This window comes from Thalassophryne amazonica, chromosome 10, assembly GCF_902500255.1.
Source record: "Thalassophryne amazonica chromosome 10, fThaAma1.1, whole genome shotgun sequence".
NCBI lineage: Eukaryota > Metazoa > Chordata > Actinopteri > Batrachoidiformes > Batrachoididae > Thalassophryne > Thalassophryne amazonica.
In genome coordinates, this window is record NC_047112.1 from 83,597,669 (window position 1) to 83,615,788 (window position 18,120).

An 18,120-nucleotide genomic window follows, 5' to 3' on the forward strand; every position below is an offset into this window, starting at 1 on the left:
GGGTGCTCCAGGGTTCAGTCCTTGGACATTGCTGTTTCTTTTGTACATTAATGATATATGTTTGGTTTCCAAGTCCACAAGTTGTATTTTATTATATTTTATATTTTTTTACGACTGTGTTTTGTAGTGGGGGAGCATTTGGGACAGCTCCTGGACATGATGGAGAATGAATTATAGAAATTTAAAACACTGGTTTGATTCAAACAAATTATCACTCCATTTTGGTAAAACTAAGTGTATCATATTTGGTAATAAGTCCAGGAACTTAAGCAGAAATTTATTATTACATGATATCAAAAATTGAAACTGTAACAGATACAAAATTTCTTGGTGTTTATATTGATGATAAATTAAGCTGGAAAGCATATATTATGTTAAATCTAAAATGTCTAAAGTCATGCAATTCTGCATAAAGAACAAGACTTCCTCTCCCAAGATTCTTTGGCCATTTTGTATCATACATTACTTGTTCCATATGTGACATATTGTGTGGAGGTTTGGGGAAATACATACAGAATTAATACTAACCCAATATTTCTGTTGCAAAAGAAAGCTATAAGAATGATCAGTAAATAAGCCATATCATGAGCCAACAAATCCATTATTTGCTTTTACAAATTTTAAAATCCTTGGTCTTTGTTGATTACATCACTTCAAATTATGTATAAAGTCAAAAATAACTTTTGCCTCAACATGTCCAGGATCTGTTTAAAATGAGGGACTCCAGCTACAATTTGAGAGGGACATTATTATTTGAGAAACTAAAGATCCAAACTACGGTAAAAAGGTCATTGAGTTTCTGTTAAAGGGGTTAATATATTGAATAATTATCCTGATAATATTAAATTACGTGGTACCTTAGTTGCTTTAATAGGCTTTACAAAAATAACATAATTACCTGTTATAGTTTGAAGAATTTGGTTTACCATTCTTCTGCACTGTTGCTCGTTTGGTTGTGTTTTGAAATTCTTGTGAACTGACTGAGTTGTATTGTTTGTGCACATTTCTTTTTGTATTGTTGTTACAAGTATATATATTTATATTTGTATACATTATTTTTTATGGTATATAAGGGGAGTGTATTCACAAGCTTTGCTTCTGCCTTCACCCTTTCGACCACACGGGTTCATTGTATGCTGTTCTTTTATGAGGTTTGTTTATGACTGTGTTGTTATTCTGTGTTCCGATAAATATATTCATTCATTCAGAAACACCCTGCTAAAAAAAAACACCTGTTCCACAAAGTTTTATTTAAAAAGTAGGAATAGCCAACCTTCTCCATCTCTGTCAGGTAAGCATCAATATAATCACGCGGGTCATCGGGGTTCCATTCCTCCTTGTGTTTATCTATTTCTGCTTGCAGGAATCAGTAATCTTCTTGTAATTGGAGGTGGACAGTCTGGTAAGGTCCTGGCAGGTGTTTCAGTAAGCCAGGAAGGACATCATACAGCTGTTGATAGAACAAACTTCCCGATAAAGTAATTTGTTCTTTGCAGCAAAAAAGTTGCGCTACGGCTGCATATAGTTATTACAAGGAATTACCTGAGCTCCAAATGTGCCAGCAAGAAAAAGAGCCTCATTATCCAACTGCAGAACCTTTCGGAATCTTTCATCACTGTATTCAAAGCGATGTCCAAACAGCATGTAAGAGATGATATTACTCACCGCATTGATGATGGTGTACTGGGGGTTGAATGTTTTCCCTAGGAATGTAGTGAATTCAATTTGATTGTAAGTAAAACTTGTTGACATGTACGTCACTGCTGTCTGTGGTAGTGATGTTATATGACCTGGTGATCTGTGCTATACTTGCCTTGTTCCTCTTTGAAAGCATCACAAAGAACATGCTTTCCACTTCAATGTATTTTTCCAATGACTTCTGTCCTCCCCGAAGTAACGCAGATAAGTGTTAGCAAACTTCCTCTGTTTCTTCCACAAGTAGCCACTGCTAAGGGCGATGCCTAGACATTGAAATTCAAATGTACACACACAGCAATACATAACAAATGTAGAAAAAAATGTTCTATTGTGGCTCAGTGGTCAGCTCAGAAATGCAACGACTTTAGTTGTGCAGAAGTCGATAATGAATGTTTATGAGTTAAATGGCAAGAGTATTTCGTGAGGTGAAAAGAATCAAATATTCCTTCCATTGCACAAATGAAAAAACATTCATTATTTGTTTTATATAATGCCTGAAATAGATCCTTGTCATTTCATATTTTATTAATTTATAAACAAGTGAAAAGGGAGTGTGGTTCCAAACAGTCCAATATGAAAATAAAATATTAAAATAAATAAATACAACCCCATTTCCAATGAAGTTGGGACGTTGTGTGAAATGTAAATAAAAACCAAATACAACTATTTGCAATCCTCTTTAACTATATTTAATTGAATATACCACAAAGACAAGATATTTATGTTAAAACTGATCAATTTTGAAATGGATGTGTTGGGGGGGGTTTGGCTGGACAATTTTGGTGTTCTTTCTTTCTTTGCTCTCCAGGTGGTATGGAAACTGTTTTTTTGTCTGTGGAGAGGTGCTGGCAGAAGAGTCCTTCACCCTCATCAGTGTGATATGCAGCACCTGTGATGATGCTCACGTGCAACCTAAGACTTTCAGCTGAGGCAGATAATGAGATGGCGTTCTGCATTTAAGCCATGTGTGATTCGAGCAGAATTGCCGGGAACTCGACCTTGTGATGTTGTGAGACGCTGAGGAACCGCGCCTGGGTTTTGACACATCGTGCCTGTGAAGGAGGACGGGTGAGGGACACATGCTGTCAGCACACATCAGAGGTGATTGATTGTCTGAATAAGTGTTAACAGTAATTGATATTTTGTTACGCAGTATATGTGAATATTGATGAGAATTATGCAGCTCGCTCTCACGGCCGTGGCGTGCGGACAGATGATCCTCCACCTGTTGTGAAGAAGCTGCTCATTTACATAAAGCTTAAATTCAGACCTGAATGTGTTGCTGATAGTGTGTGCCTTTGAAGGATATTAGTGTAGCTGCTGACTTACCTCACCTTTTCTATCCTTCGCAGAGTCGGTTTGTCGTGTCCACCTGGGGGTGTTTGGCGGTGAACGTGAGTCCAGAAGCGCCGGGCTTCGATCCCTTTGGGCGCTGGGAGAGCGCGCCGTCCTTCGCTTCCGCCAGATAAACGCACTTTTTGTTTGTACAACTGAGTATTGTCACAAAAGGGGAAAATAAATTGTTTTTGTTTTTTCTGGAACCGCTTTCTGGTTATTTAGCGCTGGGTTCAGTCAGACGCAGGTCCGCTCCTCAACCCGCGTCGGCACATAACAGGAATGCCTGCAACACGTTCAAAAAAGCTGGGACAGTGGTATGTTTACCACTGTGTTACATCACCTTTCCTTCTAACAACACTCAATTAGCGTTTGGGAACTGAGGACACTAATTGTGAGTTCAATTCAATTCAATTTTATTTATATAGCGCCAAATCACAACAAACAGTTGCCCCAAGGCGCTTTATATTGTAAGGCAAGGCCATACAATAATTACGTAAAAACCCCAAAGGTCAAAACGACCCCCTGTGAGCAAGCACTTGGCGACAGTGGGAAGGAAAAACTCCCTTTTGAGTGTCATGACTGGGTATAAAAAAGAGCATCCCCAAAAGGCTCAGCCATTCACAAGCAAAGATGGGGCGAGGATCACCACTTTGTGAACAACTGCATGAAAAAATAGTCCAACAGTTTAAGAACAATGTTTCTCAATGTTCAATTGCAAGGAATTTAGGGATTCCATCGTCTACAGTCCATAATATAATTAGAAGATACAGAGATCTGGAGAATTTTCTACACGTCAGTGCAAGGCCAAAAACCAACATTGAATGCCTGCGATCTTCAATCCCTCAGGTGGCACTGCATTAAAAACCAACAATCATTGTGTAAAGTATCTTACCACGTGGGCTCAGGAACACTTCAGAAAACCACCGACAGTAACACAGTTCATCACTACCAAGTGCAAGTTAAAACTCTACCATGCAAAGCAAAAGCCATACATCAACAACATCCAGAAATGCCACCAACCTTCTCTGGGCCCCGAGCTCATTTGAAAATGGACAGATGCAAAGAGGAAAAGTTTGCTGGGTTCTGGTGAGTCCACATTTCAAATTGTTTTTGGAAATCATGGACGTTCTCCGGACAAAAGAGGAAAAAAGACATCCAGATTGTTACCAGCGCAAAGTTCAAAAGCCAGCATCTGTGATAGTATGGGGTGTGTTAGTGCCCAGGCATGGGCAACTTACACATCTGTGATGGCACCATCAATGCTGAAAGGTACATCCAGGTTTTGGAGCAACACATGCTGCCATCCAAGCACGTCTTTTTCAGGGACATCCATGCTTATTTCAGCAAGACAATGCCAAGCCACATTCTGCACATTTTACAACAGTGTGGCTTCGTAGTAAAAGAGTGCAGGTACCAGACTGGCCTGCCTGCAGTCCAGACCTGTCACCCTTTGAAAATGTGTGGTGCATTATGAAGCGCAAAATACGACAACGGAGACCCCGGACTGTTGAACAACTGAAGTCGTACATCAAGCAAGAATGGAAAAGAATTCCACCTAAAAAGCTTCAACAATTAGTGTCCTCAGTTCCCAAACGCTTATTGAGTGTTGTTAGAAGGAAAGGTGATGTAACACAGTGGTAAACATACCACTGTCCCAGCTTTTTTGAAACATGTTGCAGGCATCCATTTCAAAATGAACAAATATTTGCACAAAAACAATAAAGTTGATCAGTTTTAACATTAAATTGTCTTTATGGTGTATTCAATTGAATGTAGGTTGAAGAGGATTTGCAAATCATTGTATTCTGTTTTTTTTTTTTTTCATTTTACACAAGGTCCCAACTTCATGGGAATTGGGGGTTCTAAGTTGGTTCAACTATTCTCTTTTTTCAGTCTACCTTCAAAAACATCCTGATGATGTCCGTAACCTGAGGATGTGCATTGGCTTCTTCGTGTACTGAACTTCTTTCGTGCTTTCGTCAGTCCAGCGCAAAACCGCAACAGAAATTGTGTTGAGTCTCATCTGACAACGGTTTCATCGTTCAGCTACAGACATCCCAGAAAATACTGCTAATGCCTCCAGACAGCTTATGGCGTACAAGATTTGTTTTGTGTGTGTGTGTGTGTGTTAGAAGAATGAGCACAAACAGTTGTCTGTCACCAAAACAAACCCGCCATGTCTGTTTTTAAGCTAAGCACCATCGCCACCAATGTGAGGTCACAGTGGTCATGGAATGGAATGATACAAAGCATATGGAACCAAAATTGCACAGTAAGTGAAACCAAATGGCAAATGGGATGAATGATCAATATCACAAGACATACAAACCACAAATGACAAGGATCTATTTCGGTGTTATAATGGGCAATATCAAATCCATCGCACATAGCTGTTGTCTGTCAGTCTGGTCTGTGCTCAAATGTTCTTGGGTTTTGTTTGGGGGTGCAGTGTGGTAGTTTAATCTGCTTTCCCTTCCTGTTTGTAGAATCATTTGTTTTCTCTTCACACGTGTGTCCTATTTCTAATCGCACACCTGTCTTTAGTTTCTCATTAACCCAAATGCATCTGTCTCTGCTTTCTGTCTGTCTAGCTTATGGTTTTAGGTTTTGCTGAAGAATGATAGTCCCCCCTCCTCCTAAATGCCTTGTGCAATGCATCAGACCAACAAGAAGCAAAATAGCCACAGAGTATGATACTACTACCACTATGTTAGTAGAAGCCTAAATCACCAGTGTTAAATACCACTGACAAAAAAAAAAAAATTCTCTGTCAACTCTTTTCAATGTTAAAAGCACTTTCAAAAGTGTTAACTGCTGAAGACTAACCTGGGGTCATTTCATCACTGTCAGTGTTGAACAATTAACAATGAGTAGTGATATTCTACAGTAATGTCAGAAAAGCAACATTACCACACGTATAAAGTGTCACTAACAGGGGTAACATCGGATCTTGTCCAGGACACAGACAGGAAGCATGAGTGGGATTCAAACACAGGTCTATAGATGGCAGGCCAGCTCCTTAACTACTACCGAGCCACCTAACATCGGTTTGGATATAAAGCACACAGATTTTTCAACAATGTTGGGTTGGATTTGAATCTCCACCCTTCTACAAGATAACTATGGGTAACAGCACTGCCTCTGGATCATCATATAAAACATGCTGTTCAAATGACTTTTCTCTCAAGATATGAGTACACTATCAGCCTTTGTTCAAAAGTTAATAATATAGCTGTGCTATTCATTCATGCCATCATTCACTCATTTCATTGACTCACCAAGGCCTTTAAAGACAACGTGGAGAAGTGGTATTATGGGTCGATCAACAAAGCTGTTCAGCTGGTTAACAAGGGCTTCTTTCACCATCTTGGTTCCTGACACAAGCACGATCCTCTCACTGCCTCTTCTCAGGCTGAACACTGGACCATACTCCACAGCAAGCTGTACATAAAAAATACACATTTCAAAAGATAAAATGTTGTCATCTCTAGATACATGAATTGCGGTGCAGACAATTAATATATAAAGAATGGGCGACCACATATCCCATTGCACCAATTCTGACAAAGTGCTGTGGTTGCAATTTGTGGGCTGATCTCTATCAGGGCAATTCCATGTTGTAGAAGCTCACAGCCCAAAGATTTTTTTTTTTTTTTTTTTTTTTTTAGAAGTTAGGGAGAATAGTGTTTGAAATTGTAAGAGCAAATATTCACTTGTGCAGAAAGAAAGTAATTTCAGCAAGCTAGTAATTTCAGGTTAGCTATACAATGTCAAAGCACGCTCATTTTTCATGTGCTCTCTCCCATCAAAATGTGATGATTTGGGCTCATTTTCTATCTATTGCATAAAAGATTTTCATCCTCTGCATGAGCTTTGCAATACCACTATCCACACTGACCAAGGGAACACAAACCAGAAATTGGCTTGTTCAGACCATAATGTCCCAAATAATCTTTTCTTTAAACTACTTTTGTGGGTGTGTAACATCAGTCACGAAAGTCACAACAAAGTGCTGTTGAAAATTCTGTGGATGTTCCAATCTGCAAATTTGTTAATTTAACTTTAAATATAGAGTGACAATCCTGTAATGTCAGTCACGTAATGTCAGTCACACATAAGTATGCAATCATTCAGTTTATGCCTTTGATTTGTAACATGGCAAGGTGCAGAGGAATGAGAGTTGCTTGTAACCTTATATCCTCAAATAAAAAGAGTTGTTAAGCCCATATAGTTAGAAGACAAAGTTACAATAAAATTTTATAATAAATGTTCCTAGTGGCGTTTTTTTTCTTGTAATGTCAGTCTCACGCTCGTAATATTGAGAAGCACCAATGTGTACTAAGCACCAACAAAGTTTTCTTCCCCTACCAGGTAGAACTTGTCCCTATTATGCCTTCCACAAGATAGGAACACTCAGGGGCTGTAAGTCCTGGTCACTTCAAAAGCCCTGCTTCCTCTCTGAATGTAACATCAGTCACCGTGGAATTGCCCATCAGATGCTTCATTTGTGTCTTAAAACTGTCAACCAGCAGCTGGGCAGCATGGTATCTTCGTTTCTACAACCCCAATTCCAATGAAGTTGGAACATTGTGTGGAATGTAAATAAAAACAGAATACAATGATTTGTAAATCCTCTTCAACCTATATTCAATTGGATACAACACAAAGACAAGATATTTAATGTTAAAACTGATAAACTTTGTTTGTTTGTTTCTTTATTGTTTTTGTGCAAATATTTGGGTGATTCTTTAACTACGGGCACATTGGCCTTGTAAATGTATTTCCACCACACACATTGCCTTACAATATAAAGCGCCTTGGGGCAACTGTTTGTTGTGATTTGGTGCTATATATATGTGCTCTGATGTTACTGTTTATCTCCATAGAAACTACCCAAACAATCTTTCATACAACTTTTTAAAGGTACATTATTGTTGTGGTGGAAATTACGGCAATAGTGTGGGACAATTACATTTCGTTTACAAAAATCACAACAGTTGTATGACATTGAATACCCCAATTATGTTTGATTATTTTACTGATATTTTATTCAGAGATATTTTAAAACATTAGAAAAAACATTTGTTTGCTATTCATTTTTATCATTGAAGATCATAAGTCTGGGTGTGGGACAAGCACAAAACGGCAATATTTGCATATAATGATGCTGAAAAAAGGTGAAAAAGTCATCATAGACTACTAGGACAATTATTTTAAAACACTTTCATTGTAAAGATAACTATAAAAGTGTGAAATTTCCCCTTTTTTCTTTTTTCATAAAATATGATCAAGGGACATAAAAGTGCCCGTAGTCTAAGAATCACCCATTTGCTCATTTGAAATTGATGCCTGCAACATGTTTCAAAAAAGCTGGGACAGTGGTATGTTACCACTGTGTTACATCACCTTTCCTTCTAAACAACACTCAATAAGCATTTGGGACACTAATTGTGAGTGTCACGATTGGTAAAAAAGGAGCATCCCCAAAAGGCTCAGCCGTTCACAAGAAAAGATGGGGCAAGGATCATCAATTGTGAACAACTGCATGAAAAAATAGTCCAACAGTTTAAGAACAATGTTCTCAATGTTCAATTGCAAGGAATTTAGGGATTCCATCATCTACAGTCCGAAATATAATCAGAGATTCAGAGAATCTGGAGAACTTTCTCCATGTGAGCGGCAAGGCCGAAAACCAACATTGAATGCCCCTGATCTTCAATCCCTCAGTGGCACTGCATTAAAACCAACATCATTGTGTAAAGGATCTTATCGCATGGGCTCAGGAACACTTCAGAAAATCATTGTCAGTAACAGAGTTTGTCGCTACATCTAAAACTCTCCCATGCAAAGTGAAAGCCATACATCAACAACATCCAGAAACGACCCGCCGCCTTCTCTGGGCCCGAGCTCATTTGAAATGGACAGACGCAAAGTGGAAAAGTATGCTGTGGTCTGATGAGTCCACATTTCAAATTGTTTTGGAAATCATGGACGTCGTGTCCTCTGGACCAAAGAGGAAAAGGACCATCCAGATTGTTACCAGCGCAAAGTTCAAAGCCAGCATCTGTGATGGTATGGGGGTGTGTTAGTGCCCATGGCATGAACAACTTACACATCTGTGATGGCACCATCAATTCTGAAAGGTACATCCAGGTTTTGGAGCAACACATGCTGCCATCCAAGCAACGTCTTCTTCAGGGACGTCTCTGCTTATTTCAGCAAGTCAATACCAAGCCACATTCTGCACGTATTGCAACAGCGTAAAAGAGTGCAGGTACTAGACTGACCTGTCTGCAGTCCAGACCTGTCACCCATTGAAAATGTGTGGTGCATTATGAAGCACAAAATAAGACAACAGCGACCCCGGACTGTTGAACAACTGAAGTCGTACATCAAACAAGAATGGGAAAGAATTCCACCTTCAAAGCTTCAACAGTTAGTGTTCCTCAGTTCCCAAATTGTTCCCAAATTGTTGTGGCACTGACACTTCAACCACGCCAGCCTGTCAGTGGTCCTCCCTAACTACGCCCAACAAGTCACACTGCCCGAGTAGAGGTGCTAACAATCCTGGACTACCTGCTACATCCCAATTAGCGGACCCTACAGGTCCTTTCCGAGGGCTCCGTTGGGGAGGAATCAGACCACGCCATGCTCCTGCTCTTCCAAAAATACCACCAGAAACATAAATCCTACAACGGAAGGTCCAAGTCTGTCCCGTGCTGGTCCAGCGCCTGCATCGATAGCATGAGAGGCTGCTTCAAGTGTACTGATTGGGACATATTCAGTGCAGCAGAGGCCAATGTGGATGAGTTGACAAAGATAGTGACATCATAAGTCAACTTTGTGTGGAGATGTGCATCCCCACCAAAATAGTTATACAGCAATAACAGCCATGGTTCACAAAAGAAGTTCAATTACTCTGTAAGAAAAAGAACACTGCTTATTTAAAGAGAATAAAGAACAATATAACAAAGCCAAATACAAACTCAGATCTGCCATAAGAAAAGCTAAATCCATATATGCACAAAAATTAGAACAGCAAATGCAATCAAATGACGATAAAAAATCTGGAAAAAAATTTAAAAAACATGACTAATTATAAAACAAGCCCACCCCCCTCACCAGACACTGACAGTAGCTTACCAGAATTATTAAATAACTTTTATGGTAAGTTCGAACAGCAGCCTATCCCCTCCATTTCTCCCCCATCCCCCCCACCATCACCTCAGTTCCTTATTGTGGAGGAGGAGGTCAGAGCCTCTTTAGCAAAATAAAAAAGAGGAAAGCAGCGGGGCCTGATGGTGTCAGCCCAGCTGTCCTGAAGCACTGTGCAGCCCAGCTAGCCCCAATCTTCACTTTCATTTTCAATCGCTCCCTCAGTCAGTGCATTGTTCCCAAATCCTTTAAGGACTCCATTATCATTCTGGTACCCAAATCCAATAAAATATCCTGCCTTAACGACTACAGAACAATAGCTCTCCCTTCGGTTATAAGAAATCATTTGAACACATCATACTCACACACCTGAAAGAACTTACCTCCCCCCTCATGGACAGTCACCAGTTTGCTTACCGGACTAATAGATCTGTTGAAGATGCAATAATCCTGGCCATTTATTACATCATGCAACACCTGAGTCCCCCCACACCTACGCCCGGCTACTGTTCATTGACTTCAGCTCTGCTTTTATACAATCAACCCGGTCAGCCTCTTCAATAAACTCATGGACATGGATATTGGCACTACTCTCTCCCACTGGATCCATAACGTCCTGTAACAAAGGAGAGAGAGGGTCAGGATGGGTAGCCTCCTGTCCAACCTCTGACCCTCAGCACAGGTGCCCCTCAGGGTTGTGTTCTTTCCCCTTGGCTTTTCTCCATCTACACAAACTCCCTCACATCCACCCATAGTTCATTTTCCATTCTTAAATATGCAGATGACGCTACAATAATTGGACTCATCACTAACAATAACGAACATTACTACCATGAACAGGTCACCCAAGCAGTCACTTGGTGCCAAAACAATAACCTACAGCTTAACACGTCAAAAAACCCAGGAAACACATAGTCCGACTTCTCACACTCACCCTCTCGCAAAATCCCCATTTCCATTTCTACCCAGCCCATCTCTGTCACTGAGTCACTCAAATTCCTAGGTACACACATTAGTAACACACTCAAATGGAAACTGCATTCAAATTCAATTTATAATTATATAGCACCAATTCACAATGAAATTGTCTCAAGGCGCTTCACACAACATAAAACATTCAGACCAAATCTACAGACAACTCAAAAATTCAGAGTCAGGCACAACATCCTGCTTCAGTTTTATATCGCCATCATTCAAAGCATCTCACCTCTTCCATAATCATCTAGTATGGAAATCTGGACTCCTATTCATGCAAAAAACTACAACGTATAATAGACAAATCATCTAAAATCATAGGCCTCACCTTCCCTTCCATTGACAAACTGTACCATAGATGCATCACACAACAGGCAGTAAAAATCACTTCTGACCCCTCACAACCTGCATATCACCTGTTCACACTGTTGCCTTCTGGAAGACGCTACAGGTCCCTGCCAACTAAATCAGTCAGATTCAGAAACAGCTGTTTTCCAACAGCTGTACGGACACTAAACCAAGTCATTAACTGAGTATTCTATGTGTATATGTCTATTGTTTGTATGTTTGTTTGTTGTATGTTTGTTTGTTGTGTGTTGACACAGACATATGAGCATTTCACGCTGTACTGGAAACAAATTCCACCAACTTGTTGTGTGGTCATAATAAATTAATCTTGAATCTTGATATCAATGACATATGTTTAGTTTCCAAGTTTGTGCATTGTATTTTATTTGCTGATGACACTACTGTGTTTTGTAGTGGGATCATTTGGGACAGGTCCTGGACATGATGGAGAAGGAACTGCAGAAGTTCAAGGAATAGATTGATTCCAAAAAATTGTCACTTCACTTTGGTAAAACAAAATGTATTGTATTTGGTAATAAGTCCAGGACCTTGTGTAGAAGTTTAAGAGTACAACGATGTTGAAATTGAACTCGTAAATGAAACTAAATTTCTAGGGTCTTTATCCATGATAATCTACGCTGGAAAACACATATAAATTATGTTAAATTGAAAATGTCAAAGATCACTGCCATCTAGTATAAAGCACAAGACTTCCTCCCCCAACACTCAGTTACCTTATATCATTCATTACTTGTTCCATACATGACCTACTGTATTGAAGTTTCAGGAACTACCTACAAAGCAAACATAAATCCTATATTTTTACTTCAAAAGAAAGCTATAAGAATTATTTGTAAGAAACCATATTGTGAGCTAACAAATCCATTGATCATCCGTTTGCATATTTTGAAATTTTGGGATTTGATTGATTATATCATAATACAATTATGTTCAAAACACAAAATAAATTTCTGCCGTTACATGTCCAGGACCTGTTTAAAATGAGAGACAAAACATTGTTATTTCAGAAATCAAAGATATGAACTACCATAAAACGTCATTGTGTTTCTGTAAAAGGTGTTAACATTTGGAAAAATTGCCCGGATAACATAAAACCACCTGGTACTTTGGTAGGCTTTAAAAGACTCTACAGTAACTATTTGATTGCTCGTTATAGTCAACCCAGTCTCATGGCATGTCGTGATTCAGCAGCACGAAATATACATTAATCTGTTGGTTTGTGATATTGTCACGAAAAGTGCCTCATTTTCGTCACAGCAGCACAAATTCATTCTAATACATTTTGTGACGGCTGCATGAAATTAAAGTGAAACGGGAGGGTCGGGGTGGTTATGGTTAGGGTTGGGGAAGGAGTAGGGTTAGTAATAGTGAGTTAGAAAAAAAAAACATCATGAAAATTTGACTCATTTCGTGATAGGAGCACAAAAAAAAAACATGAGACTGGGCTGTTGTAGTATGTTAAATTAGATTTACTGCTTTTGTCTGTTTTGGTGTACTGCTGCTTGTACGTTTGTGTTTTTGAAATTGTAGTTCAGAGATCAATTCATATTTGTATTAGGTATATGTATAATGTTTCTTTTTAATTCTTTGGTTGAAGGGGTAGGTGTTTACAAGCTTTGTTTCTGCCTGCACCCTTTCGCCCGCATGGGTGCACTGTTGGACTATTTTCTCTGTTCCTTTGTCATTCATTCAAATTGTATACAAACTATAAAGAAAATTTAAAACAGTGTTACTCAAACCTATTTTTAGAAATCTTGCAAAGAGTGCACATTTTATATTGTACTGCCTATGTGCGTTTTTTTTTATGTTTATTTGTGCTTTTCCTTTTAGCTGCTGTAGAACAGCTCTACATTGGGATTTTGGGACAACGTCAAATGCCCTTCCTGACACAACTCTAGTTCTACATGGAAGAACGTGTGCAGTGCCTGGTGTTCCAAAGCAGTGTCACAGCCAACTACGAATCAGGACCACCTCTGTATAACTTCTGAGAGCCAACACGATCACTGGTGCACACATTGGTGTAACTGCCAATTTCGGTAAATGTGAACAATGTAAAACTGCCATTGTTAGATTAGATAGAACTTTATTGATCCCTTGGGAAGACTCTCTCAGGGAAATTGAAAGCATTTTTGACATTATTAGCAACAGCATTTTACAACAATTTTGGCAAAAAGCACAATCCTGGTTTTACAAAGAATTAAGTCAGATGTAGGCCCTAAAAAGGACGGACACACCTAACTAGTGTGACTAGGAACTGAACATTGGTTCAGTCTTGTTCTTAGGGCCCTGTCCCACTGGCATTTAGGAGGATTTGCGTATGGATATTATAGGTTATTATAATATTATAGGTATTGGTTCATATTCGCTTAACATCCACAATATATGTGAAACATGCTTGTATGAGTCAGCCGACACCCGCACACGTCCGTAATTATCCGCAGAGGCATGTTTTTCCGTTACCAGGATTTTGAGCTGCACAAAATTGTGGCTGCGGATTACATCCGCCTTACATACTCCATACTTACTCAAGACATACACAAACATACTCAATCTATGTGCTCAATATATTCGCCGTCATCTGCTGATATCCGCAACTGACAGGGATTTGTGGCTTGGCAGTAACTGGGACTGTGTGTAAAACGGATATTTTGCATGCCCATCGTGTCCACATCATGAACTAAAATAAGTTGTAGCGACTGCATACAGATTGGCCACGAATAAAGCATTTTTATTACGTCTGCTTTGCATCTGATTTGCAGTGGATGCAAATCAGATGCGCTGTGCTCACAGCTGGACGCCGTTCTTTGTTCTACCGGCTGCCACGTGCTCTGCGCTGGATGCTGCCTATATAAAATAATTATTTTGTGCAAATTGGCTGTTGAAAATGGCTCTAATCACCTTCTGAATCACAGAGGAAGCTGCAGCTGGGCCGTTCGTGCATGTGTGCACGCGTGCACGCGCGTGAACGGCTAACAAGCTGCAGAAAGCATTTTGAGCCGACTTAAAAGGTCATTATTTGACTTGTTTACATTGTCAAGGTTTGATAAAACAGTTGCATGTTTTTTCCTTCTTGTCTGCAGCTGTCACAGTATTTATTCCTGTTTATAACAGATTTAACTTCTTGTTATAATCATTCAGATGAGCTGCGCTCTGATGCAATCCACTGATGTCACCACTCGCCCTGTTCACTGCTTGTTTACTCTAATCAACTTGTCCAAGTCTAGCTATTGCTTCAGAGCCTGTATTGTTGATGTGAATATTGATGCCGACGGCCCGAGTGCGCTTCTTTTATGACCGCAATGCAGATGCCGTGCACGTGCAGCACGTGGCGATGCATTCATAATACACCCGTAATACTACCGTGAAAGTCGCAATGTGTCGGATCCGTTTCCTCACTACATGCATTATACAACCGTGATTGTTTATCATACATTCGCTATACATTATTAATATATCTGTAATTTACAGTGGGACATTTGTCATTTTTGGCCATTTTTGTTGCAGACGACAATTAACGCCCGTACTTTGTAGACTCAATTCATGTACAGTTAATCCTCTCCCCAGTGGGACCGGGCCCTTACACAAAGCACATTCAGTTCTGGAGTGAATTTTCCAAAAGCACTAGAGTTAGGTCGTTTTACCGCACTGTGTGAGGGATGTACACTAATGAGTGCTCTTGCAGTTGAATCATGTTACTATAGAGATTAACTGAATCTCAGAACAGTAATAACTGATAGATATACCTAATTGTTATTACATCTGTTTTATAATTGCGATGTGGTTTTTTCAGATATAAAGTTTTTACGGAACATTTTGTGAAATGCATGAAGTAGCATCCAGGGCTGTGCTGAGTAAAAATTAAAAGTACACAATACACATTTTAGCTCCAGTTTGATGTGAACTGAATCAAAGCCATGCACAGTGTTGTCTGTCCGACCTTGTTAATGGTTTTGAAGTCAATCCCAGTGAAGACATTTCCAACAAAAGGTAAAGCCAAGGGTCCAGGTGGAAATTTGCTTGGAGTCCAGTTTTTTACCACATCAGTTAACAGTAACACTGCAAAGATCAACAACAGCCAGCCGGTGAAGTCCATACACTCAAACAGCGTTTGAAAAATCATTCTAATGTTATTGTTCAGTTCCTCTGTGTAGAAAAAAAAAACAACATCATTCGAGCCTGCAGATGGAGTTGGGGTGTGCCTCAAAGGCTCTGGTGAAGTGGGAGAGATTTGAACCAGATGTCCAATCCAGGAAATGTTATGTAATACCAGGAGATTCTTGGAATTCTTTGCAAAAGTAAACAACACTGGAACATGAACTCTTCCAGCTGGCCCTTCAGACTTTATGCTTGTGAGTGTGTTGGATTTTAAAGGCATTTGGGGTTTTCACGTATCCCATAATCCCTTGCGTGCCACAGAATCGCTGCAGTCAAAACAGCATAGAAAATCCACATGATGACAGTTGTAAATGAATATTATACTACAAAAATGTCATTTTTTATGCTTTTCATCACGTTAGTAAGAGACTGCTGCATGATACCCTGAAAACGTGCTAAAACAATTATAACAAAAAAGCCGTGTCTGCTACGTTTAATCGGCGTGGAATTTAATAAACGCAAACCAAATTTCAGACATATTATATACGTATATTAGTCTGGAACAAAGAGGACAAACAGTGTTGTAAAGAACAATAATCAAGACGTTAAAGAGCAAACTTGACTTTCCCCCAGAACGACATGATCAGGAAGCGATTGTAGCTCACAGCAGCTCCCATTGAAAATAACGGAGAGACAGCCTGTGATTCTCGCATGTTTACATAAAACAAACGCAATAACAACGTCTAAAAACCCAGAGAATATATTAATGAGAGTTTTAGGCACAATATAAAAATAGTTTTATGTTGCTATGTTAATTGTGTTGTCCGTGTGCAGCGGTTAAAGTGAAGCGTGATCAGAGAGTATCAATGCAGTCTTCAATGTTACTGAGATCTCGCAGCGCGCACTTCACTCCTGAATATAACAGTGCAAAGACCACATTTTGTAATAATGATGTTGAAAAGCACAAACCTGCTTTTACACAAACACACAAATACCAACATTATTTGTGCTCAACTCATACAGAACTGACTCATTTACAGAAAGCAGACTGATAAGCAACCATAAATATTTATTCATTCATTCATATTCTATACCTCTTAATTCCAATTAAGTGCCATGGGGGGCTGTCACAGGGCCACATGTAGACAGACAAACACATTCACACCTCTAGTGGGAGGAAACAGGAGCACCTGGAAGGAACAAACAGGAACATACAAACAACACGGAAACTCCACACAGAAAGAATCAAGTCAGAATCAAACCTTATCGCTGTGGGTCAACACTGCTAACCACTAAGCCGCTGTGCTGCCAAAAAACAACATAAAATGAAATAAATAATCTGAAATAGAATCACACTAACATACAGTAGTGTTCAGTATAATAGTAGTGCTATGTGACTAAAAAGATTAATCCAGGTTTTGAGTATATTTCTTATTGTTACATGGGAAACAAGGTACCAGTAGATTCAGTAGAATCTAACAAATCCAACAAGACCAAGCATTCATGATATGCACACTCTTAAGGCTATGAAATTGAGGTATTAATACAAAAAAGTAGAAAAGGGGGTGTTCACAATAATAGTAGCATCTGCTGTTGATGCTACAAACTCAAAATTATTATGTTCAAACTGCTTTTTTAGCAATCCTGTGAATCACTAAACTGGTATTTAGTTGTACGGTGGTCCCTCACTATATCGCGGTTCACCTTTCACGGCCTCGCTGTTTCGCAGATTTTTTTTTAGTGCAATTTTGCAAGCTTCTTTTTTTTAACAGCGCATTGTGTTCTGCGTCCTCATCAGGCCATTCAGGTTATTCTTCTATCCATTTTGATGGTTGTTTTCCGTTTTCTTCCACGCGTCTCTGGTTTTTTTTTGGTTTTTTTGTCCATTTTAAAGCATTGGAGATCATTGTAGATGAACAGCCTATAATTTTTTTTGCACCTGCGTATAAGTTACCCCTCTCAAATCAACTTTTTAATCAAACTATGCTGTTCTTCTGAACAATCTCTTGAACTACAAGCACTTCACGGATCAGCAATTCAGTTTTTATTGTTCCTTTTCAGCCAGTTCCTGCTTCTTTTACCCAACTTCGTGTTATGTATGAAGGCGCCATTAATGTGGTGTAGCAGTGGTCAAGAATGTTCACATCCCTGGTGGGACATGTGATGTGCTGTCTGTATTTGCGGAGGTCATGGCTGAGATTTGCTCTGTTTAAATCCCCCAGAATGATGAGCAGGGAGTCTGGATACTTCTTTTCCATGTCTGTGATCTCATCAGCGAGCTGCTGCTGCACCTCCATTATGGACGCCTGTGGTGGAATATACACACCGAGCAGCACGAATGTGGAGACCTCCCACAATGAATAGAACGGGCTACAGTTTAAGAAAAACGTTTCGTTTGAGGGCTGCACGTCCTCTTCAACACTATGACATCTGTACACCAGACTCCGTTGATATAAATGCATGTTCTGCCTCCTTTCATCTTCGAGAGCT

At 39.5% G+C, this 18,120-nt stretch overlaps 1 protein-coding gene across 1 annotated transcript; it reads right to left on the reverse strand.

Annotated features, from left to right (window-relative positions):
- Positions 1 to 1,833: 1,833 nt before the first annotated feature.
- Positions 1,834 to 15,729, reverse strand: LOC117518148 (cytochrome P450 2J2-like). Its single transcript, XM_034179208.1, has 3 exons — positions 15,473 to 15,729; positions 6,315 to 6,477; positions 1,834 to 1,961 (listed from the first exon to the last, which is right to left on the reverse strand). The coding sequence occupies exons 1-3, from the start codon at positions 15,653 to 15,655 to the stop codon at positions 1,834 to 1,836; spliced, it is 474 nt and encodes a 157-aa protein (XP_034035099.1). The 5' UTR covers positions 15,656 to 15,729.
- Positions 15,730 to 18,120: the final 2,391 nt, after the last annotated feature.

Bases quoted from the DNA above. Each gene is read 5' to 3' on its own strand.
- LOC117518148 (XM_034179208.1), bottom strand. From the start codon at position 15,655: ATGATTTTTCAAACGCTGTTTGAGTGTATGGACTTCACCGGCTGGCTG. The intron at 6,478-15,472 runs GTCGGACAGACA...TTTTATGTACAG, and splicing joins ACTTCAAAACCATTAACAAG to CTTGCTGTGGAGTATGGTCC. The intron at 1,962-6,314 runs GTGAGTCAATGA...TTCAATGTCTAG, and splicing joins CGTTGTCTTTAAAGGCCTTG to GCATCGCCCTTAGCAGTGGC.